The 26,221-nt window shown below is 40.7% G+C and overlaps 1 protein-coding gene and 1 long non-coding RNA gene across 2 annotated transcripts in view; both read left to right on the forward strand.

Annotated features, from left to right (window-relative positions):
• Nucleotides 1–26,221, forward strand: part of LOC108414877 — an 85,502-nt gene that overhangs the window by 47,029 nt on the left and 12,252 nt on the right. The window contains exon 2 of the mRNA XM_037539142.1: nt 23,338–23,679. Within this exon, the coding sequence (XP_037395039.1) occupies nt 23,338–23,679 (342 nt within the window). The remainder of the gene's footprint in view (nt 1–23,337; nt 23,680–26,221) is intronic.
• LOC108416092 lies at nt 1,037–9,182 on the forward strand. The gene is made up of 3 exons (XR_005130409.1): nt 1,037–1,235; nt 2,456–2,794; nt 8,679–9,182. It is a non-coding gene; the product is annotated as an uncharacterized LOC108416092 (long non-coding RNA).

Genomic DNA, 26,221 nt, shown 5'->3' on the forward strand with positions numbered 1-26,221 from the left:
GAAAACGCCGTCTGTCACAACTACAGGATCCCAAGGAGCGCTACAGAAATCTGTACATGGCCATCCTAGACAGTCTCATAGAGCAGCTACCTTGGCGTTTTGCAAATTTGGAAAGTCTGCGCTTCTTAGAATTGGTCAATCCAGGGAAATTTGAAGAAATGAGACAAGTGTTTCCAGAGGAGGCATTTCAGAGCGTCCTGAAAAGTTTTGGCCAGTTATTGGATTCAGGGAGACTGAGGTCTTCAACTTCAAGTACTATATTCAAACCAGGACTTGCAGGGCAAAAGGGCAAAGCTATGTGATTTCTTGCTGTGTCTGAAAGACATGGAGTTGGACAGTGCAATGCCTCAGGTGTACAAACTATTGTCATTAGTGGCAACGATTGGAGCTACATCTGCAGGTGTAGAGAGGAGCGTCTCCTGTTTAAAACGGCTCAAGTCTTACACCCGCAACACCATGGGCCAGGCCCGTTTAAGCAGCCTAGCTCTGCTGGCCATTGAGAGGACACTAGTCAAGTCCCTTGAAAAGACACCTTGTTGGTACCACAGGGTCACAGATCATTTTCTTGAAAACGAACTGAGGGTAGAATTTACGTATAAATAAACCAACACATTTAATGATGTAGGCCGAAATTGAGCTTCCCCTCCTTGAAAGAGCAGCATCCACCACTGGTCTTCTGGTACAGTGAAAGGCGATATTTTTAATGTTACATTGCTCATTTTTACAGTTCATTATGGATCTGATCTTGGCCCGTGTTACTCACTGCAATGCTTTAATAATTAAAATATGATGGTTTTAATTTCTAATGGGAGTTGGTTTAATGGTTACTGTTAGAGACTGCTAGTTTGCTGGAGGACACCTTCAGATCCCTTTCAGAAATGAATGTGGAGGTCGTGAATGTCTGCAGGCTCTGTGCTGTTCACGGGCGGCACCGCTACCGCAGCGCCATCTAGCGGCGGTTCCCAAAAAAACAAACAGACAGTTCCGTATCTTGGCTCCAGCGCTCTTTGCTGACGACAAGCAGTTTTCTGGAGCTACAAGCAGTGCTGTGTTGTTCCTGGCTCACTCGTGGTCTCGTGGTCCTCATTATTTATTTTTAAATTAATAATCATTTTAATGCGTTTGGATAAAAGGAGGCTAAACTGGATTCATTCAGCTTCGTGCGATGATTAACTTACAGCAGCTTCTTCTTCCGAGTGTTATTTTGTTCATTCTACTCTGTGGCAGAACTGCAGGTAAGTCTGGGATTAATATCGTTTCTATCCGTCTAATTCTGCATTACTCTACCAGTACTGTACTGCTGGCCAGGGTCAGGGCCTGTTTACAAAGACCTCTACAAAGACTGGACCGTCTCATTTGATTCATAAGGCTGGCAGTCTCTTTAAATAGCTTCCAAAATAAACGCTTTTCTGTGACAGGACAGAAAATGATGTGATTAAGCTGCAGCTTAAAAGCTGTAATGTTTGAAGTAATCACACTTCTTCACCTTAGGTACTACTACTGCTTTTTGTCTGTATACACAACCACTGAAATTCCAGCTGAAATATTAAGTGATTGTGTCTTTGTGAAGCTCTAATCTGATCTGTTTCCACACTGATGTTACATATGTCAATTTATTTAAAAAAACAATCTTATTTTTTAATATGTAAGATATATTTTATTACTTAGTACAAAATACAATTTATTATATTTTTTTAATTCCATAAAAACATAGTTTGTCTCACTAAGTGACCTGATGGCGAGGGAAAACATTTAAGCCTTCAGAGGAGCAAAGACTGGACGCTGGCAAGTTCTGCTTTCGTTCAGACTTGATCATTTGTAGTTATTTCTTCACTGAACTGGTCAGCCAACTTTAATGAGGGCAGAATAAGGTTCAATTACAGGGAAAATAGAATATAGACAAGTTAAAAGAGTGATAATCTGATAATCTTCTCAGTAGTGAACATGTTTGAAAGTGATATGTTTAGTTTTGTTACTGTACTGGTTTTCTGCCCAGGGGATTGTGGGAGCAGAAGTGGACTGTTCAGTAAAACATCTGCCTTGTAAATGTATTCTAAAGATAATATGAATGTTACTTTTCATGTGTTGTAATAAAATAGACTATTAAATACATTTAAGACAGTGTATTCAGTATTCAGCCATCACTAACTTATCAAAGTATTTTACCCAGCCCTGGGCGTAGCTGTGGCCAGTAACAGCTGGTTGATAAAACACTACAAACTGTATGAAAACTGTGTACCTTTATAGTCTCAAATCAACCAGGGTGATGTGCAGCGTTTACATCAGTAATTGTTATATGTGATATTCAAGATCTGGTACCTCCACTCCTTGATTCAGCTGACATTGTCTTTGTGTAATGAAGATAAATCATAATTTGATGTAGGCTATCGAAAAACACACAGGATAAAATCTATGGAAAATAATAGACTCATATGTGTGTGGGGTTTTTTTTCAGTTGTGAGGGTCATTGGTCGGAGTGCAGCTGCTACAGTAGGAAGCGATGCCACCTTGTTCTGCCAGCTGATTGAGACAAATGAGAGACTAACACAGATTACGTGGCAAAGGACTCGAGAAACGCTCACAAATAAGAACTTTTATGTCATTACTCCAGACGGCAAAACAGAAGATATAAATGGATTAGGAGACAGAGCTGAATTTATTGGGAGCATTCAAGAAATGACTGGCACAATTCTTCTAAAGAATGTTACATTAATAGATAAAGGAGTTTACACCTGCATCTTCAACATATTGCCAAGTGGACCATTTGAGACAAAGATTCATCTCGATGTGCTAGGTAAGATTTATTATTTATAATTATTTAAAAAGCTGAAGGAACAGTACAATGTTTTTTAATTTTCAATTGTTTTATTGGCTTGCTGATGGTCACACTGACAACAAAAAAGTGTTCAGTATCCAGAGGCTTTAAAAAAAAATAGAGCTCCACAAGAACACACTAAAACAGGTCAGAGAATATTTCTTGAATGAGGCTACATAAGAAAATGTCACTTATATATTAAATTCATAAAATGAATGTTATTATGTTACATGCTTTCATTTTTATTTTGTAGCTATAGCACCCTCTACTGGGCACTTCTATTATTTTATTATTTAGATGCTAATCTAAATTAGATGATAATGCATTTCTTAATTTATTATTGTGGATATTGCGATATTGTGGAGATGCAGAAAGGCTGTTCTAGTGATATTATATGTGCATCGAAGGACAGATCAGCGTCTATCACGACACCAAGATTTTTAACAGATAAGCTTGATGCAACTGAGAAACTGTTAAGTGTTAAGTTAGACAGTTTGTTTCTAGCTGATTTTGAGCCTAGAAGCAGGACCTCTGTTTTATCTGAGTTAAGTAGCAGAAAATTACTTGACACCCAATCTTTTATGTCTTTTATACAGTCCTCAATCTTGCTAAGTTTAATTTTGTCATCCAGTTTGCTTGATATATATATAACTGGGTGTCATCGGCATAGCAGTGGAAATTTATGCCGTGTTTACTGATAATGGTGCCTAGTGGTAGCATATATATTGTGAATAATATAGGTCCTAAAACAGAGCCTTGTGGAACACCATACCTTACTTTTGCACGAACAGATGATTCACCCTTTACATTAATAAACTGATAGCGATCAGTGAGGTAGGACCTGAACCAGGAAAGAGCTGTTCCTGTTACCGCTATAAGGTTTTCTAGTCTATCTAGTAGGATAGAGTGGTCTATTGTGTCAAATGCTGCACTAAGGTCAAGGAGGACTAGTAAAGACACATTTCCTTGGTCCGTGAATAATAGAAGATCATTTATAATTTTTACTAGTGCTGTTTCTGTACTGTGATGTGGCCTAAAACCAGGCTGAATTTTTTTCATGTAGATTATTCCTATGCAAATAAGAGCTTAATTGTTTGGTTACCACTTTTTCCAGGATCTTGGATATAAAGGGGAGATTTGAGATAGGTCTATAGTTTGATAGTTCACAGGGATCGAGGTTAGCTTTCTTAATCAGCGGTCTAATTACTGCAAGTTTAAAAGTTTTTGGCATCCAAGGCTAAGAGAGGAGTTTATTATTGACAGAATAGGCTTAGTTATTTCTGGTAAGATTTCCTTGAGTAGACCTGTAGGAATTGGGTCCAGAATACAGGTAGATGGTTTTGCAGAAGAAACTATTTTAACTAGTTTGTTTTTCCTGAAGTAAGGTAAACGATGTAGCGAATGCAGTAATATAAGCATTTTGTTTTGTGTGAATTTATTCATTTCACTTTTAATATCCATTTATATTTGTATATTTCTTGATTATTATGTGTATACTTTGGAGAATTGCTTAATTAATAACATCACCTGACCACGTCAATAGTTAGGTCATCGATTGGTCACGTGATGCACTTTGGGAAAAGGTGTGAGTTTCGTTTAATAGTTAGTCGGTGTGTGCAAGCGGTGTATAAAAGACAAAGAACTGTGAAATATGAAGAAATGGACGTCTAGCAATGCCTAACCTTCTGGTTGGAGGTGCCCACGGTATGATCATTTGAGTGAAATATTCTTATGTCTGAATGTGTGTGTAAATTAGGTTGGAGAGCAGGGCCGGCGCTAGGGGGGGGCTAAGGGTGTTGCTGAAATTATTTTATTAGCCGTTAGCGGTTAGGCTAACTTGGTTCTCCTAGCACAGGCTTAAGTTTATTGATGTCTTTCTGTGCATTTTTCATTTAATAAATATACACTGTAGAAACACTTATAATGCATCGTTTTTTGATCTCAAAAAAATCAACTGACCGTGTGAGTGTCACACCCGAGGGCTCCTCCACACCATGTCAAACACCACCAGCGTTAGCTGACTGTGCTCTTTCCCCGCGCGAGCCGTCGCGGCTCATGGTTTAAACGCTTCCTCGCCGTCACAGCCCGTATTAAATGCTTTTCCGAAGCGAACTTTTGGCCACACAGCACGGGCTTTTAATCCGAGCTGGTATCGATCCAGGCCATGGCTTGAGTACTCTGTAAGAACTGATGCATGCTTTTGCTTTCCGTGTCGTGTATTTGAGGGTAAAAATGATAGAGATTTAGCATTCACAAAGCACGGCTATACACACTGGAAAGCGGCACTTGACAATGATAAAGGCTTTCAGAAGCACGCATCCAGTCAGAGTCATGTCCGAGCTTGGCTTTGTGGGCAGAAAAGAAACAGAGAGTCAAGCGGTGACACTATCACTGGTCTATTGGGTCCAACCCAGACAGAGAAAAACCGCTACTACGTTCGAAGCATAGCGGATGTGGTTCGGTTTTTGGCTGTAAATGAACGGCCTTTTCGTGGTACCCAGGAGTCGAGTCAAAATGACGACATATCAGCTCGCCTTTTCATCAAGCTTTTTGAATATACTTTAACCAAAGACCCTAAATTGGCAGATATAGCAAAACATGTTCCTCAGAATGCAAAATATACATCGAAAGATATGCAAAATGAGATCATTGACACGCTAGCAAAGATGGTTTTGATTGAGATTAAACACAAATGTGACAATGCAGACACAGCAGGCTTTTGTATAAAGAGTGATGGAACCCGAGACAGGTGTAATGTAGAGAACCTTTCCCTAATGATCAGGTTCATCTGTAATTCTGTTCCAGAAGAGCATCTTATTGGCTTACTTGACTTAGATCAGCTAGATGCTGAATACATAACTGATCAAATACTAAAGCATCTCTCTGATGGAGGTTACTGTTCTGATCACATCATAAGTCAGTGCTATGATGGAGCAGCTGTAATGAGTGGGGTGAAAGGTGGAGTGCAGACACTGCTTCAAAGAAAACTTGGTAGAGAAATTCCCTACATTCACTGTTATAATCACCAGCTACATCTCACAGTGGTCCATGCAATGCAAGCAGATTCGCATGCTAAATCCTTTTTTGCACACTTCATTCATTTTTCCAGCGACATTATGTGGTTCGGCGTTATGACACCCCCCCTCTCAAAAAGCTTCTAGAGATCCGGTGGACCAGTCATTTTGATGTGACAAATTGCTTAGTGCAGAATGAAGAGGTCATTTTTAAAGTTCTGTCTGATGTGTATGAAGATTCTGATGCACCTGTGGATTTATGCACAGAGGCATCTGGGCTCTTAGTGCAGATGAGAACATAATTTCTTTGAAATTGGAAAGTTCCTTTTAAAAGTTCTTGCCATTTTGAAGCCGGCCAATTCAATCTTGCAAGCCAATTCTGTAGACCTGTGTAAGGCTGGGGAGGTCATCTGTGCATCTCTGAATGATTTAAAAGATGTCAGAGAGCCCACCTTCAAAGCGGAAAAGGACTATGAACACACAGTTGACTGACAGCGTGGTGCTTTCCAGTGTAGGGCACAGACCTGGTGACTCATGTCATACACCAAATCAATCTTTGAGGAGGTCGCTTCTGGAAATTTTAGACAGAGCCATTGCTGAAATGGAGAACAGATTTTGTAAAAGAAATCTGGATTTGATGACAGCTGTTAATGGTCTCCTTCCTCACGATAGCTCTTTTCTTGATCTGGCCATATTAGAGCCCCTACAGCAACTTATAGGTACTGACACAAACATCCTGAGAAATGAAATAAACGTGGCAAAGCCTATGTTGCAGAATAAATTCTTGACAAGATCAGCAAACCTTTCAACAGTGTGCAATCATCTTCAGGCCTATAAAGAAGCGTTTCCTGTCCTGCATTCTCTTTATGTGACCGCACTGGTGATAGGTGTATCCTCAGCATCATGTGAAAGCTCGTTCTCTACACTGACAAGAGTTCTTACTCCCTTTCGTCGCACAACGCTGCATGACAGAAAAAGAAATTTAGTGATTCTGGGCCATGAAAAGTCAATAACCAATAGGCTTGATATGGAGGAGTTTGTCAGATTATTTGCTAAAAGAAACAGAAGACTGCTTCTGTAAATTCTTTGTTCTGAGTTCATTTTAGAATACAGGCTCAGCTAAAGGTTTTAGATAACTGTATCCACAGTGTGCATATAGAGATTTCTTTTTTTGTATATAGTTTGTTTGGTTACGTTATTTTTAACTTGGCATTATTTTTACATGACCTTCCCGTTGCAAGGCAGGAGTGTTACTGCCACAATATATAGGTGTATAGTTGTGTTCAATGAAAATATGATTACTGTTGTTCATTTGCACTTATAGTCTTTACATAATTTGTTATACTGTGCATAAATACTGCATTGTACCAGTACGTTTCATAACATCAATAAAAACTTAAGTACTTTACCAGATTGTTTACCATTAAAGTGCAGTAGATAGGAAAATTTTCCTTATTTTATGTACTTTCATATTTTTTTCTTTTTCAAAATAGAAATGTGACGAATACCCCCCCCCCTTTTTTTTTTCTTTTGTTTTCTTTATATTTTCATTTCCCAATAATATAAATATTCTCACTCATTCCTATTTCCACGTTTGAATATTCTCAGTCTGTGTGTAGGTACATTTGTCAGCTTTGACTTAAATTTGTATTAAAGCCTTTCAAGAAATAGAGTTGTTCTATTAGTAATGGCAATTTAATTAAGGGGCGTATTAAAATGAAATACAATTAGATAATCTTTTTTCTCCATTTACATAATCAACATGTATTTTTTAATCATTGGGTTTTAAGTTTAAGTTTGAAAACATGCATTTTTATTTCTTTACCTCATACATCACTTTAAGCCAGTATCAATAGCTTGGCTGTCATGTCGCTGCCATGTGTGGAATGAGCAGGGAGGCTGGATATAAGTTCAAGCAGACTTTACTAACGCTTAATTTCAGCCCAGAGCACAAATGATTGAATGCTGTTTAATACTGTGTGTGTAATTTCAACTACAAAAAAGTTGGGACAGTAGGTAAAATGCAAATAAAACAAACTAAAATGAACTGATGCGCATTGTGATTTCATAAGTCCAACCTTTAAGATGTTTATGGAAATAATGGATGTAGTGTTCTCTGGGCCAAAGAAGAAAAGGGCAGTCTAGATTGGCGAGGAGAAGAACAGCAGCCTAAAGTTACTTGTTGATGGATCGAGGTACGTTTTATGGTTTCGTTCGAGTCAGAGTCATTGTTTAAAGTCACTTATGTTCAGATAGAACATATATTTTTGTAGTTTTGGGGTACCTCCCTGTTCCATCTACAGCGGGATCTTTCCCCCGACTTGTCTGTGTGCCACAGTGTCAGTGATGTGTAGAGTGAGTTACTGAAAGATCTGCACTCGGGTACAATGAATTATTTTAAAAACAGACACTTCTGTCACTCACTGATCATGGGAACGCTGAACGCAGCTCTCCCACTTCGCATATTTGGATTGTAAGTGATGCCAGAAGTAACAAGACAGACTTATTTTCTGCACAGGGTGAGTTGAGAATGAAGAGGCAGGGGGAGATATATGACTTCTTTGTAAAGAGCAGCAAGTCAGGCACAGATCAGGCAAAGACAGAAATCAACCCTGGCATCAGCAGTCCTGACAGCTTCCACCCTGGGACTAGTCAGGAGAGTCACTATCAAATACAACCCAGCTCGCCATCACCAGGTCAGAGTCATTACAGAGGTAGTCACATCCCTGGTTCACTAATTAATTTTATTGAATCTTCAGAATTTCTATTTCACAATGTTGGTTACTGATAGCATGTGTTTTTAAAATGATGGCTGAATATTAATTTAGTTTTTAAATATTCTTTTACAGTGTAGCTTCATTGAGGGGACACACACAGACCTCTGCCTCGGACCAGGGTGAAGATGATCCAGAGCCAAGAGATGCAACTGACCTCTACCCAGCTGTGTCCAGCACCACATTTGCTTATTGTGTTTCTTGAACCTTACAAAGAGGTTTTCCATGAGATTTTCAGGCTTTGTAAGACTGCTGTGGTCACTCCAGTCAGCACTGCTTCCTGTGAGCGAAGCTTCTCAGCTTTAAAACTGATTAAAACCCATCTTAGGACAACAATGGCTGATGACTCTTAGCGTTGAGTCAAGGAGGGCACGTGCCCTCAACATTGATGACTATGTGAAACATTTTTCTACTTCTGAGCACAACAGAAGAATTATGCTCTTCTAAGCTGAGAATTGAGTAGCTTGGCACTTAGGCAGAATTCTTAGTGCTTGCTTGCTAAGCTCTGTACTATGTTCATGCCGAGACGGCACCATTGATCATTTTTTTCTAAACAAATTGTGTGGGTATTTGCATGCGTCTGTGTTTTAACATTTATTATGTTGTACATTTTGTACATTGTTAATAAACTGCAAATTTCATACACAAATCTTATCTACTGTATGCCTTCGATTACGTGACTATATCACAATGTTATTTGTTCGCGGTTACTGATCAATCAAATAGTGCTGCAATTCATTGTTGGCTAGCTGTGATCTTTGGGCCCTCAGACAGCTCTGCATTATAAAAAAAAAAAAAGATTCTGTGGTGGAAATCACTGAATGGGCTCAGAAACTCTTCTGAAAACCCTGATCTGTAACCAGTTCATCGCTGCATCCACTACTGTAAGTTAAACTATTCCATGCAAGGAAGAAACCATATATAGACAGGATCCAGAAACACTGCCACATTCCCTGCACTCAAGACCTTTAAATGTGAACTGAGGTGAAGTAGAAAAGTGTCCTGTGGTCCACATATATATAGGTTTTGGCAACATATGCTGCCACCCAGATGATTTTTTTCCAGAGAAGGCCTTGCAAATTTCATCAAGACAATGTAAAACCACATTCTGCATGTATTCAGCATGTAACAGCATGTAACAGCATGTAACAGCATTATTCCATATTAAAAGAGTCTGGGTGCTAATCAGGCTTGCCCGCTGTCCAGACCTGTCACCCATTAAAAACATTTGCAGCATTATGCAATGAAAAATACAATCCAGGAGACCTAAAATGCTGAGCAGCTGAAATCCTTTTTCAAGCAAGAAAAGGAAAACATTTCACTTTCAAAAAGTACAGCAATTTGTGTCCTCAGTTCCCAAACGCTTATATAATGTTGTTAAAAGAAGAGGTGATGGTTGGTGTAGTGCAGTGTGTAACATTCTGCGTATACACTGTATATTGAGGTTCAATCTTCTGCTTGGACGAGGACCCTAAACTATACCAATAAGAGTCCTTGGGCAAGAATCCTAACACTAATTTTACCTACCTATGTAAAACTGAATTGTAAGTTGCTCTGGATAAGATTGTCTGCCAAAGGCCATGAATGTAAAAGATGCAACACAGCGGTAAACATGCTCCTGTCCCAACTTTTTTGGATCATGTTGCTGGCATCAAATTTAAAATGGGCATATATTTAAAAATTACATAAATACAGTTTCTCAGTTTGAATATTTGATATGTTGTTTTACACCATTTTCAATTAAATATAGAGTTTGCATGTATTGTACATAATTGCATTGCATTTAATTTACACGTTACACAGCATCCCAACTTTTTTGGAAATAGGCTTGTATCATTACCGGCTGACAGATTTTAATTGGTTTCTGTTTCTTTCCTCTGTAAAATATTATTTCTATCTGTTCTTGTCTATTTTGACAGATAAAAGTTCCATTTGAATTAATCAGAATGGATCTTATAGGCAAGCTTGTGAAGACAGACCAGAACAACCAGTACATATGTGTCATAATTGACTATTGTACTAGGTGGGCCCAGGCATATGCACAGAAATCTAAATCTGCAGCAGAGGTCACACAGAGCATTTTAAAATCAATCATTTGATGATTAAAACAATTCAGTTTATCAACTGCCAATTGAAACTAAACGGAAGAAAATTCAGTGTGATATTCTAATCACTGAAAGGTAATCATGTTCTTTATTACACTGCTTTAACAATTTTATCAGCAGCATCTACTAAATAGATTATACTTGTATACAATGTATACAAAGTCATCAGGGTCAAGGTCAGGCCTGCTTCAAGCAGCTTCAAGAGAACTGTCCTCACATGACAAGTTCTTATGTACTCTTGCCTGAGTAGCTACACATTTAATAACAGAAATACTACTACAACTGCTACTACAACTGCTACTACTTCTACTACTACTACTACTACTACTACTACTACTACTACTACTCCTACTACTACTACTACTCCTACTACTACTAATAATAATAATAATAATAATAATAATAACAACAACCTTCATTTTTACACAACACACAATATTAGTGTGCTACAAGTCAGCTCCAAATCCCTTTCTCAATCATTTAACATATGCCTGGGCAAAGATATCAAACAGGCTGGTTGAATCAGTCTGACATGCCATTTCTCTACAGATTTTGCCTAAAAAAAATGTTACTGTACTATTATTTTCTATTTTTTTCTTATAATTAATTAAAATTGGGACAAGCACGAGTAAACATCACGTAACCACTAAGTTGACTCGCCAATCAAAATCGAAAAAAATCCAAATACTTGTCTCACTTGAATAATAGGAGTTACAGCTGAATCCATGACTTTGCTGCATTGATAAGCTTAATTTACCGTCATCAGAGAGACAGGCAAATTTTGAAGTAAAGAACCATTATATGTGGATGATGCCATTTAATAGTTTATTCCTTATTTTCTCTCATAAATAGTGACAAAGATTTCAAGCTGGCTCAATTTTCTGCAGTGTTTTTTGCGTCAGCTACAACAGCCAACTAACGAAACTAGTTGGCTAACTAAACATATAACACAAACCTTTGCAGAGCAGTGAGGGCTCCAGGACTGGAGCTGGAACCTCAGTGGTGCACAACGGCTTGCAAAACTCTTGGATAATTGCGGGTGCTGTGAAGTTCATAAACGATTTTCAGTCCAATGACTGTATCTTGCACTGAAGGGCCTGTTGATGTCGGGCCTGCATGGTGTGGTGCAATTGTAGGCTACAGCTAGGTCTTGAAATGCCCATCACTGACACTGAAAAATGTGGTGAAAAGGTGCATCACCTCTTTATCAGTGGAAAAATACTATCAAATGGCGTCATCCACACATGGCATTAAATTATCCTTAGACTGCTTCCTTTGGTTTTAAACACAGACATTTGACAACATTAACTTACAACTTTAACAAAATGTTCTATGATAAGAGATAATGCGAACTTACTTTAGCCATAAATGTTAGGTGCTCTTTAGGTGAAGGGACAGCATCAGGAATCAGGTGAAGATGTTGTTCAGGCATTTAACTGGAATGCTAAATATCAAGCTAAATGTGAGGAGATGATACAAATGGAAAAAGATCACGGCACCGAAGTTCTTCCACATTCCACAAGTTCTCTACATTTACATTTATGGCATTTGGCTGACGCTCTTATCCAAAGCGACTTACAATTTGATAATTTTACATAGGTAGGCCAAGGCGGTGTTAGGAGTCTTGCCCAAGGACTCTTATTGGTATAGTGTAGGGTGTTTGTCCAGATGGGGGATTGATCCCCAGTCTACAGTGTAGAAGGCAGAGGTGTTAACCACTACACTATCCCAACCTCCTGTTTAGACTCCTATGCTTTCATATTTATGAGTGTGGCCCGTAAGGTGTTACCAGCGGCGGTAATGTTAGTGACTGATTTGCATACTGTGAAGAGTAAAGGTACTTTGGAACAAAGACACGTCATCTGCACCTGTAGCAGAGTTGATCCAGAAGGGCGCTGCAGAGGTGGAACTGACCACGATAAAAACAATATTTTTAGTTTGTAAAGATGTGCTCACGTTTTAGCAAGACTGGTAGATTTTATTAGTACAGAGCAGTGCATTTCAGCTGGAAAAATCTTAGGGTGTAGTTACTCTTTAAAACAGGATGAAGGCTGCTCTTTGTTGGTGCTTCACATTGCTTACATTGTTACTGCAGTGCTGAGAATGATCCACCACCCAAATAGTTCTGGCTATGTGAGGGTCCATGGGGGTCCTGACCACTGAAGCACAGGGTAAAAGGGGGCTAACAAAGTATCAGAGAAACAGATGGACTACAGTCTGTAACTGTAGAATTACAAAGTGCACCTATACAGTAAGTTTAATTGCCCAACCCTAACGGGACCCTTGTCTTCCAAAAAGTTCAACCTTTGAGTCTTTAGTCCACAGAATATTATGCCAAAAGTCTTGGGGGGTCATCTATGTTTTTTGACTTTTTTCTTTGGGTAAACATTGAAAATGGGTCCCACAGACCCCAATACCACACAAGGATTAACAGATGTTTAGATTCAACAGCTCTACCAGTAATCATGTCTGGGTGCAGTTACTGAAGCTGAACCCAACAATCAATTAAATCTTGTTTACTAGTTGATTTAGCAGATAAGTACTAAAACCAAGTACGACTGAACAGCATTTTCCTTCAATAACAGTATATTAATAATATTAAAGTTAGTTTCATTATCTGAAACATTCAGTCATGACAAATATGCAGAAATAGAAGAAACTGGGAGGGGCCAAATACTTTTTCACAGTACTGTAGTTCTAAGCTTCTTTCAGCTCTTTTCACTCTTCTCCCCCTTTTTTTGTGGGTAGTAATTTTCTTTAATTTGAGAAACCTCTTTGTTTTGCATCTCTAATGTTGAATTAATGAGCTTAGTGTGTCCTTTTTCCACATTGTTTACGTGATATCATTTCCTTCTTCAATATACTGTATGACTTTAATTAAACAAAAAGCAAACAAAGAACTTCTGATCAGCCCACCCAACATTTTGTGAAAAACATCCCAACCATTTCGCACCAGCTCATTTTTACCATATGGATTTTAGTAACTACTTCCTCAGAATAAAGTATAGATATATACATTATACATATAATAATTTATTATTTATATATCATGCATTATTACTGTTATTATACTCCATGCTTTGTTACTGAGGAGCTTCTACTTCAAACATTACAGCTTTTAAGCTGCAGCTTAATCACATCATGTTCTGTCCTGTCACAGAAAAGCGTTTATTTTGGAAGCTGTTGTGAATTCTTCATGTTGGACGTACTGTTAAATTAATAATTAGTGTTTGGTTTAGTTACTTATAATTGTAGTGCTTGAGCTGTTCCAAACCTCATGGACTCTTATGTTTAGAAGGGGACTTTTATTCTGATGCATGTGCTTCTTGCTGCCAGAGTTGCATGCAGCAGTTAGCAGTCAGAGACGATGTAAGTTTCAGCTCCTCGCTTAAACTGCTCATTTAAGCTCTAATTTGACTTTTAGGGGATTCAGCTGACTAAAAGTGTACTCAAGTTCTTGTGTGTACTTATACTGGGTTATTTGAGTAAGAGTATGCAAAGTAAACAGAGTTAATATACCTAATTTGAGGCTGCTTAGCTAGCTAGCTTGCTGAAGCCTGTTTAGCTAGTTACATGACTTTAACAGTGCTGAAGCATGTTACTGTGTTCTTTCTTACTGGCATTTTCGAGGGTTTATTTATCAGTTTCTAAATTATGCCCATTTACCTCTCTATATTCTGTTTATTGTGTTCAGTTAATACTGTATCCAGTGATCATTTAGAAATACTACGCTTATGTATATGTATATGCTTTCTGTGTTTATCTGCAGAAACTGCTACTTCCAAACGTTACTGATGCTGTTCATTTAAACAGTAAACGAGTTTAACTATATTTGATGACTCTGTGCTCTCTGACCGGAGCCCTGTAGCGGCCAAGATCCATAATAGCCAGCTTATTGAGAAACTTCTCAACAGAAGCTATTTAAAGAGACTGCCAGCCTTATGAATCAAATGAGACGGTCCAGTCTTTGTAGAGGTCTTTGTTAACAGGCCCTGACCCTGGCCAGCAGTACAGTACTGGTAGAGTAATGCAGAATTAGACGGATAGAAACGATATTAATCCCAGACTTACCTGCAGTTCTGCCACAGAGAAGGAACAAAATAACACTCGGAAGAAGAAGCTGCTGTAAGTTCATCATCGCACGAAGCTGAATGAATCCAGTTTAGCCTCCTTTTATCCAAACGCATAAAAATGATGATTAATTAAAAAATAAATAATGAGGACCACGAGACCACGAGTGAGACAGGAACAACACAGCACTGCTTTTATCTCCAGAAAACGAACTGCTTGTCATCAGCAAAGAGCGCTGGAGCCAAGATACGCAACTGTCTGTTTTTTGGGAACCGCCGCTAGATGGCGCTGCGGTAGCGGTGCCGCCCGTGAACAGCACAGAGCCTGCAGACATTCACGACTTCATTCCTTTCTACGCTCCGTTTCTCTATGGCCAGAATGAACAGGGTTTTCGCCTCTATTGCACCCTGTGTTAAATACAAATGTTCAGGACCCGATACGTTTTGTCCTGTGAACATTTTTCTCCAGAATACCACTGGATCCTCTGAATTACGAGGTCATTAAAGAGCTATAATACTAATATTTCTACCTGTGGGCTAAAGCTACCGCGCATCAAGCCGATGTCACTAAGACGGGCTGAGCCGGTGCTCTGACAAGTTGTGGTCTCTGTATCAGTATTAGGGGCGGGCCGTCCAGCAGATGAACTCTCTCCTCTCTCGTCCTGTCCTCTCCTTCCATCTCCTCCTCTCCTCCCCTGTCCTCTCCTTCCCTCTCCATCTCCATCCATCTCCTCCTCTCCTCCCCTGTCCTCTCCTTCCCTCTCCATCTCCTTCCATCTCCTCCTCTCCTCCCCTCTCCTTTGTCCTCTCCTTTCCTTAAAACGTTTTCACTTTCGTGAAAACTTGCCTTTCAGAGTCTTCTGGTCCAGTGAAAGGCGATATTTTTACTGTTACATTGCTCATTTTTACAGTTCATTATGGATCTGATCTTGGCCCGTGTTACTCACTGCAATGCTTTAATAATTAAAATATGATGTTTTAATTTCTAATGGGAGTTGGTTTAATGGTTACTGTTAGAGACTGCTAGTTTGCTGGAGGACACCTTCAGATCCCTTTCAGAAACCATTCCATCCAGTTGGTATCAGTCCCAGAATTCCTGTTTAAATATTAGAATTCTTTATCCTGTGATGTCACTGTAGCGCCCCCTTAACTCTAGGCTATGCTATATGAGTTTGGTGAGTTTGTGCTCTTTTTTCATTTAATTATGAGCTGCCAGAAACTGCTTAAATAAAACAGGCATAGTTATAAATACAGGCTAGTAAAGGAACCCTTCTGAATAATATTTCACCTCAGTTATAATCTAGCGTACCAAATATGACCGGTGTACTTAAGAGTAACACTCTAGACATGTTACTATTATAACATACAACAAACAAAATCCAAGCTTCTTATGATTAATAAAATTAAACACAGAAAATTACTGTATCTTGGGCTGGGTTATTTATTAAAACCAGCTTAGAGAAAAAAAAAAATAGAGATCACTCAATTCGGTCACTCAAATCTGATGTCTGTTTTGGTCACATAATAAAAGAGTAAAAAAAACAAAATACACTATTTAGTTTTCTATGGTTTTCCCAGAAATGTATAGCAATACCCTATTAATACACAGCACTAACGCGGGCACACTTACACTCAAATTGCATCAGTAAACTCAAATTGACCTGGTCAGAAATATTGAAATAAAAGGAAATAAAAATACGGGGTACCCCTTTCTCTCTGCGGATGTGTCTCTCTTGGCGGGCCTGAACGCTGCTTGTGCACGTGGGGGCCTCGAACTAAATGGCCGCTTCGCGCAGAAAGAAACACTTAACTTGCCTTGACTCACTCAGGGTCTAGGATGGGGAAATGGAGTGGAGAGCTGCTACCTTGCCTCTGAGAGGGAAATCCAGCGTGGCCAGAGGAAGTCTGAGCCTCGCAGCAGCTCAGACCGCTATCTGGTTTTCCCGAGGTGGTGTATAAGATGCACCATCAGCTGTGTGGTCCCCAAGTCTCACCGACAAGCCCACCGAGAGGGCGGACTTCAGCTAGCAGGGAGCTGTACGATAGCCGGTTGGGCTGATGCCAGCAGAGCTCAGTGCTAACGGCAGCGCAACTCCAGGCAGAACTTCACTTTATGGGGGAGAGTTTCCCTCGTTTCCCACACTCAGTCAAGACAGTCCACTGTGGGGGTTCTCTGACTGACCACCTGGCTCTTGACACACCCCCACCTCCCCTCTGCTCCCGCCCCACGCAGACAGAGCGCCAATCAGCAGGCGAGGAAGTGTACAACAGAGATTGACAACTTTTTACAGCAAATGAGAACACTTAACTCCTGAGTATCAGACATGGCATTTTAACATTTTCATACAGTTTTTAAATAATTTTAAACATTTTAAAACAAGGGCACTTTATGAAATGAAATAAACAGTTAGCCACCAATTTAAAAGGGGGCTACATCACCCATCCAGAAAATACAAAATACTGTAATGACCCCCCACTTTTATTATGTGGTGTCCCTAAAGGAATACCTATAATTCCCTTTGGGAACCACTAGAGGGCTTTCAGCCACTGGACCAATATTATACGCTGCCACCACCTTTAAATACCCGGTCTGGTCCGGGTGAGCCCGATAACACACCTGCACACACAGCAAGTATAAATTGTCTCCATATAACAGTCTTTATTAACAATCAAATGTGTTAAAACATACAAGGGCTAACATTTAGTCCCTCAACAGTCCAGGATGTAGATTTCACTGCAACACGTGCCACTCTTTTCAAATGTAAATATCTCACAGCAAACTAACACTGCACGCACACACGCTTGTGATAAAACACTTCGATACACCCTGTACTGTGATTGACGGGATAGCCCTGAGCAGTTAAATGACAATACACTACACACACACACACACACCTACAAAATTTAATAAAAATATTCCAGACTTCCCTCGCCGGGTGGCCGTCGAGACCCCCCCGTGGAATGCCGAAGTCCGTCGTCGTCCAGATAATATTTGCCCTCTTCCGGTCAGCGTCTCGCTCGGGTTTTTTTTTTATTAGTTAAATAGTCACCCAAAATAATCGCTTAGTTCATCACACAAAGTTCACAAAAGTCTTTCAACCGCGTTCCAGCTGCCCCATTCCACCACGAGTCCTCAAACTCCCCAGGATCCAGCAGGAACTTTTAAAGGGCTCTACGTGACAGTTGTTCTACGTGGATTTGTATCATAGTTCATGAACAAGACCTTCAGATCCCTCACAGAAATGAATGTGGAGGTCGTGAATGTCTGCAGGCTCTGTGCTGTTCACGGGCGGCACCGCCACCGCAGCGCCATCTGTCCGTTCCCAAACAAACAGACAGTTCCGTATCTTGGCTCCAGCGCTCTTTGCTGACGACAAATAGTTTTCTGGAGCTACAAGCAGTGCTGTGTTGTTCCTGTCTCACTCGTGGTCTCGTGGTCCTCATTATTTATTTTTAAATTAATAATCATTTTTATGCGTTTGGATGAAAGGAGGCTAAACTGGATTCATTCAGCTTCGTGCGATGATGAACTTACAGCAGCTTCTTCTTCCGCGTGTTCTTTTGTTCCTTCTCTGTGGCAGAACTGCAGGTAAGTCTGGGATTAATATCGTTTCTATCCGTCTAATTCTGCATTACTCTACCAGTACTGTACTGCTGGCCAGGGTCAGGGCCTGTTTACAAAGACCTCTACAAAGACTGGACCGTCTCATTTGATTCATAAGGCTGGCAGTCTCTTTAAATAGCTTCCAAAATAAACGCTTTTCTGTGACAGGACAGAAAATGATGTGATTAAGCTGCAGCTTAAAAGCTGTAATGTTTGAAGTAGAATCAGGCTGGAAAAACGTTTAAAATTGCTTAAAACGTGAACACATCTTTCCAAACTAAAAATATTGTTTTTATCGTGGTCAGTTCCACCTCTGCAGCGCCCTTCTGGATCAACTCTGCTACAGGTGCAGATGACGTGTCTTTGTTCCAAAGTACCTTTAATCTTCACAGTATGCAAATCAGTCAATAACATTACCGCCGCTGGTAACACCTTACGGGCCACACTCATAAATACTGTAAAGTCCTACTGGACGTGTTGAAGGATGGTCGAGAGAGGCGTTGCAGTGAACAATCGTCGCCTTTATTGTTTGAACTACATTGGTTGCTATCGGCTACAACCACGCCAAAATAACAACGGCTAACCCTACGCTCCCCCCCCGCCCCGCCCCCGCCCCCGCCCCAAAGTTCCGCCCCCCTCCCCTCCCCCGCCCCAAAGACCCGCCCCCCCCTCCCCTCCCCCGCCCCAAAGACCCGCCCCCCCCTCCCCTCCCCTCCATGATTGTCATTCTTTATAACGCAGGGTGTAAAGAACCTGCTCTGTGACCATGTGGTGAAAGGACATCGTCACTACCAGGAGCTCTTGAGACAGCAAGCACAAACAAAGTACAAAATAGATTTAATAGATATTTATTATATCTAATTCTCCTTTCTTGCCACACAGCAGCAGTAAGCTGTTCTTTCTTTCATGCGATAAAACATATGTTCTAATTTTTTCATCACCTGATTGTCTTGCCTCAAATTGTATAGTAAGTGCCTCCTCCTGTTTTCCAGCCAGAACCTCCACCTGTCCATATACAAGCCTATGCCAGCAAGAGCCTCCACCTGTCCTTATGTGTGATTTAACTCACAATCCTTGTTGGAGTAACTGCGCCTTACTTTCATCAATCTTCTTGTTTTAGCAGTGGTTGAAGGAAGTTAGGGCCATGGGTTTTAGAAGATAACATGATATGATGTTTATTTCTGGTATGGTTTTATGAGTAGATGTAACATTATTTCTCTTGCCCCATGTATTCTTGAGTCTCTATTTCGAGACATTCAATTGGTTATTGTTACTGCCTTTGCACTGATAACGTCTGATGTTCATGCACTTATAAGGTATGTTGTTATATTTGGGGATGTTGCCATATTGTGGCTCAAGGCAGCAGACCTAGTTTGAGACTGTTATGCATTTTAGTTGTTCACCATGTAAATTTTTTTTATGCAAGCTTATCAGTTTTGCCTAAGAACTCCAAACACTGTCTCAGGTGACATTACTGAAAATCTCCAGAAAACTTCACTCACTCATGGTGGTGCCATATACCATTTCTGCTGAACTGCAGGAAACAGTAAATGTATAAGTATTACCACGGTAACACTTCTAGATCCTCTCTTAGTGATACTAACAGACAGAGGCAGTGTCGCCAACTTAGCGACTTTGTTGCTATATTTCGCGACTTTTCAGTCCCCTCTAGCGACTTTTTTTTTAAAAGCGACTAGCGACAAATCTAGCGACCTTTTCTGGTGTTATTGGAGACTTTTGGAGACTCTGAGGTGAACACACATGTTCTTCAGTTACTGTCCTCAGCGAGCAGCGGCTGCTGCCATGAGCCCCGTCCCACAGCACTCACAGCTCTCGGTCTCACAGTCAGAGGAGACCCACGCCCTCCACGGCCACACTGCAAATGAACTGCGCATGCCCAAAGCCGCCGCTGACCCCGCCCCCTGTTTACAGAGCGGGATGTAAATATAAATTTCAAAAATGCAAAAATTGGGAAAAAAGGCAGAAAACAAAAAAAAAAACTAAGTAACTCTGCCAAAGTGTCTCTTTCAAGGTCACTTTGCCGGTCCCAAGCCCGGATAAAGGAGGAGGGTTGAGCATAGAGTAGCAGTTCCGCCCCCCACAACAGTCTTTTGATTCAATTTGATATGCTAACATTTAACAACACAGGACAAAATTGATTTATGTTATTTACGTAAAAATGATTTATGTAATGTGGGTCTAGACAGAGCCTTAAAGTCATGAAGTTATTTTGAGAAGTGACGGCCTATTTCAAAGGCAAAAAAAGAAAAGAATCAACAGAAGAAGTTCCTTTATTCAGAGTTCCTTTGTAGTTCTAACATATTTAGACTGTTTTTTACTCACTTTCTGAAATTGTGTATTAAAGTGTACATATCCACAAAATGAATTGTCCTGCCATTTTGTACAGGTTTGACTAATTAATACATGCACATACATGTTTAGTTGAATAAATGATTTGATTACGTATGCTATGTAATGTTAGATTTCATGCATCTCTTAAGTCACTCTCATGCCTGTTTTTTTTTTTTTTTTTTTGGTCTTGGTTCTCCTGATTTTCATGAGTGGGGTTCATTGTTATGTCTGATGGAAGCTGGGACTCTGGAAGTTAGGCTATTTGCTGTTAAGGTTCGAGTTGGAATATTTAGATGGGATTGTGTATAGGGATGGTTGGAAGCACAGCCCTGGGGATTATGGAGTGGTGTTGGAATCATGAGTGTGTCCTTTTTTGTGTGTGGCGTGTTTTCTTTGGTTGTTTTTTTTTCTTTATTATTATTATTATTATTTTTCCCTTCCTCTCTCTTCTACTCCCTTTTTCTTCTCTTTTTACTCTTATCTACCTTTATTTAGGCAATCCAATTAAGAGTATCTCTTGAATGGCCAGCACAGACACGGTTGGTGGTGGTAGGGGAGTGCGCCTAATTTCCTGGAATACTAAAGGGATGAATAATCCCATCAAAACCAGCAAGGTGCTTATACAGTTACAACATCTGCGAGGAGATATCATATTTTTGCAAGAAACACACCTTCGAAACACAGAAATCTCTCGTATTAAGAAAAGTTGGATGGGACATTTATTTCAATAGAAATTTCCTGTCAGGGCAAGGGGGGCTGCATTCGCCATTCATAAAAACATCATGTTTGAACCAACAAATTCCCTTAAAGACTAATGGGCGCTACATCGTAGTTTGGCCTGTTTTAAAATGTGCAAGTGATCATGGCCTGTTTTTTGTTTGCACATTATGTCTGCACCGTGTTGTTCCTGGAGGAACATAATTTCACTCCACTGTGTACTTGTACATAAATGGAATGACAATAAAAAGCCTCTTGACTTGACTCTTGAGTTATTTGTGGCCTTGCCCACAACTGGGAAGAAGAATTGTCCAGATTCCCTGAATATTCTTACAGTATGATGTAGGCTACATGGTGAAAGACCTCAATCCTTTGGGTGGCACTTTATTTTGAGTGGTCCTTTATTAATAAAACAAGCACTCATCAGACTCTCAGTAACGTGTCAAAAGCATATGAGGGTTAGGATTAGGGCCGGGGTAGATTTAGGTTTTGGGAAGGGTTGGGTAAGGTTAGGTTTTGCGTAATGGAAGTAACATATTAACAGTACATCTACAAGATATTTATTTACTTCGGGTGTATTCGGATGCTTTATTACTGCTGCTTCACTGATATGTTGATGATAATCTGTCAAGAGTTTGTTTATCGTCTACAAAGGAAACATTTCTCAATGCAAGACTGTTACCCAATTTGCACTGAGAAATACTCTTTTTGAAGTGTTTGTAAAGTGTCTCATGAAGTGGTGAGTCACAACCTGTCTTCCTGCCAAGACTGAGCATGTGTTGGATGCTCCTTTTATTCCCAATGATGATACCCTCACCTGTTACCAGTTCACCTGCTTATTGTGAAATGTTTCAAAATGATATAACTTAAATACTTTTCAAAAGTACAAAATACAAGTTGGTTTGTACTTTGTACTTCTGACTGTTAAAAAAAGGTTCAGAAAAATTCTTTTTTTAATTGAATTTTACAAAATGTTTCAGCTTTTCTAGATAATAATACTAATGTGGAATGAGTACAGTTACTTAAGTGTTTTTCACCCCTGGTTCTAGCTAGTGTTTATAATGAGTGATATGACTAAATTCACACATAATCCTTAGTTACGTTTAACCTACACAGCACATTTGCCAGTGTTAAATCTGCACTGTGTGTATAGGTCCACACCAATTTGAATTAAAGTTACACTTTATGAAGTGTTGGTACTTTACACCAATTTAAGCGTTAACATTTTAACACTGGCAGTGTGGCCCTGCACTAAGCAAGAATTAAAATAATATATATGTATTGCATTTGGCAGATGTCCTTATCCAAAACAACTTACAATTTACATTTACACAGGTAGGCAAAGGTAGTGTTCAGACGCTTGACCCAGGACTTTTACTGCAGGGATTCTCAGCCTGTGGTCTCTGTAGTGCTTTGTGGGCCTAAACTCTTTTAGAAAGTACAGGAATAGTTTTAAATTGCATGATACAACTCATAAAATACACACTAAAATACACACACACACATTGTCTAAGCCGCTTAACCTTATGGGTCATGGGGGGAGCTGGAGCCTATCCCAGCAGTCTTGGGTGGAAGGCAGGACAAACCCTGGATAGATCGCCAGTCCATCACAGGGCATATAAAATCTAAAGATGTCTAATTACCTTACTACTTTACTGCTTGGACTACCAAAAAAGACCAGAATTTGAAAAACCTCCTTGCAAGAGTGCTGGTGTTTACATCCCATAATATCAGACTCTGAGTTTGATCCTCTTGCTGGGTGTAAAAACAGCTCAGCTAATTAGGTTCAGCAAGCCCTCAGTCTGTTTTATATTCATATACAGTGGAGTGTACTGTAGCAAAGCTACATTATTTGTATTCTTACTTTTTGTTTTTTTTCCTTACAGCTATAAGGGTCATTGGTCAGAGTGCAACAGTTACAGTAGGACAAGACGCCACATTGTTCTGTCAGCTGGTTGAGACAAATGAGAGACTGACACGGATTACATGGCAAAAAAGGACACGAGAAATCCTCACAAATAAGAACTTTTTCTACATTACCCCAGAAGGCAAAACAGAAAGCGTAAACGGATTAGGAGACAGAACTGAATTTATTGGGGACATTAAAGAAATCATCGGAACGATTCTTTTGAGGAAAGTTACATTACTAGATGAAGGAATTTACACTTGCATCTTCAACGTATTCCCAAGTGGACCATTTGAAACAGAAATACATCTCAACATACAAGGTAAGTTTTGTTATTTATGTTGTTATGAACCTAAATATGCAATAAATGTGAAGTTTATAAAGTTGCATGAATTGTTTTTGAGTAGGGATGCATCAATGCCGATACTGTGCTCATTTATTCATACTCGCTGATACCAGTACTCCAATACCTGCTGATCCTGTGTGAGGGTAACTGAGTGTACACTGCCACACTAATGAACAAACATAGTAAAGGAGGCTCTATTCATGCAGAGAAGTGTTATGGATTCCATCACAGTCAGACACAAAGGCGTTGGCCAGTTAAAACATTCCGCCTTGACAGAATCCCACCAGACCTACAATGTATGAATTTTGACCGGTTTTAGCACACAAACACAAACACATCCCCAGTACAGGAGGAGGCATGCTTGTGATTTGCTGCCAAAGTCCGTATATGCTGACTTTACTCTGTTTGAATCAGAATCAGATTAGAATCTTATCAGAATGTTACACATAAAAGAAACATGTCTTGGTGAGTGCACTAATGTATGATATGTAACATACTAAACAAACCAGACAAGCACACATATTATTAACAAATTATTCACAAGTCCCCGGCTGGTGACCATGCAGTTGGAGTTTGTCCCGGTGGACGAGAGGGTTGCCTCAATGCGAATTAAAATCGCAGAGAGGAAAACTTTGACTGTTGTCTGTGCTTATGCACCAAACAACAGGTCAGAGTATTCGGCCTTCTTGGGGCGAGTGGGCGGGGTTCTGGAAAGGGTCCCGCCTACAGACTCCATAGTCCTACTGGGAGACTTCAATGCTCACGTTGGCAATGACTGGGAGACCTGAAGAGGAGTGATTGGGAAGAACGGCCTGCCCAATCTAAACCTGAATGGTGAATTGTTATTGGACTTCTGTGCCAGGCATGGATTGTCCATAACGAACACCAAGTTCAAACACAAGGATGTTCATAAGTGTACATGGTACCAGAGCTCCTTGGGTCAAAGGTCAATGATCGACTTTGTTGTCGTTTCATCTGACTTGGGACCATATGTTCTGGACACTAGGGTGAAGAGAGGTGCTGAGCTGTCAACTGATCACCATCTGGTGGTGAGTTGGATCAGATGGCAGTGAAGACTGATGGTCAGATCCGGTAGGCCCAAGCGAATAGTGAGGGTGTGCTGGGAACGAATTTCGGAGGCCCCTGTTTGGAATGATTTCAACTCCCACCTCCGGGAGAGCTTTTCTCACGTCCTGGAGGAGGTAGGGGACATGGAGTCTGAATGGACCCTGTTCAAAACCTCCATTGTGGAAGCTGCCAGGCGTAGCTGTGGCCAAAACTTGTGGGTGCATGTCAGGGCGGTAACCCAAGAACCTCCTGGTGGACACCGGTGGTGAGGGAGGCCGTCAAGCTGAAGAAAGAGGCCTTTAGGGACTGGTTGGCCCAAAGGACTCTTGATTCAGCAGATAGGTACCGACAGGCAAAAAAGGTGGCAGCTGCAACAGTGGCAGAAGCAAAATCCATGGCATGGGAGGAGTTTGGTGAGGCCTTGGAAAAAGACTTTCGTTCGGCCTCAAAGAGGTTCTGGACAACTGTCCGGCGACTCAGGAGGGGTCGGGGTGGCTGCGCCCAAGCTGTATTCGGCAAGGGTGGAAAAACTCTGACTTTGAATGAGGATATTGTCAGTCGGTGGAAGGAGCACTTTGTGGAACTTCTTAATCCGGGAGACGTGCCTCCCTCATGGGAGTCAGGGCCAGAGGCTTCTGGGGTGTCAAGTTCCATTTCCCTGGTGGAGGTCACTGAGGTAGTTGGTAAGCTCCTCAGTGGCAAGGCACCGGGGGTGGATGAGATTCATCCAGAAATGCTTAAGGCTCTGGATATTGTGGGGCTGTCATGGCTAACAACGCCTCTGCTATATTGCATGGACCTCGGGAACAGTACCCTTGGACTGGCAGACTGGGGTGGTGGTCCCTATTTTTAAAAAGGGGGACCGGAGGGTGTGTGCCAATTATCGGGGTATCACACTGCTCGGCCTCCCTGGGAAAGTCTATGCAAAGGTGCTGGAAAAGAGACTCCAACCAAAAGTTGAACCTCAGATTGAGGAGGAACAATGTGGATTCCGTCCCAGCCGTGGAACAATGTATCAGCTTTTCACCCTCTCACAGATTGTTGAGGGGGCATGGGAGTTTGCCAACCCAGTCTACATATGTTTTGTGGACTTGGAGAAGGCTTATGACCGTGTTCCTCGAGATATCTTGTGGGAGGTCCTCCGGGAGTATGGGGTGCCAGGGCTACTACTCCGGGCTATCCAATCTCTGTACTCCTGGAGTGAGAGCTGTGTCCGTATACTTGGCATTAAGTCAGACTCTTTCAGTGTTAGCGTTGGACTCTGCCAGGGTTGTGCTCTGTCTCCACTCTTGTTCGTGATATTCACGGACAGAGTGTCAGGGCGTAGCCGGGGTCAGGAGGGCATTATGTGTGGAGGCCAGAGGATGGCATCTCTGCTATTTGCAGATGATGTTGTTCTTTTGGCGGAATCACATGGATGCCTCCAGCGCTCGCTGGAGCGGTTTGCAGC

Source organism: Pygocentrus nattereri, chromosome 6 (genome assembly GCF_015220715.1).
Source record: "Pygocentrus nattereri isolate fPygNat1 chromosome 6, fPygNat1.pri, whole genome shotgun sequence".
Lineage (NCBI taxonomy): Eukaryota > Metazoa > Chordata > Actinopteri > Characiformes > Serrasalmidae > Pygocentrus > Pygocentrus nattereri.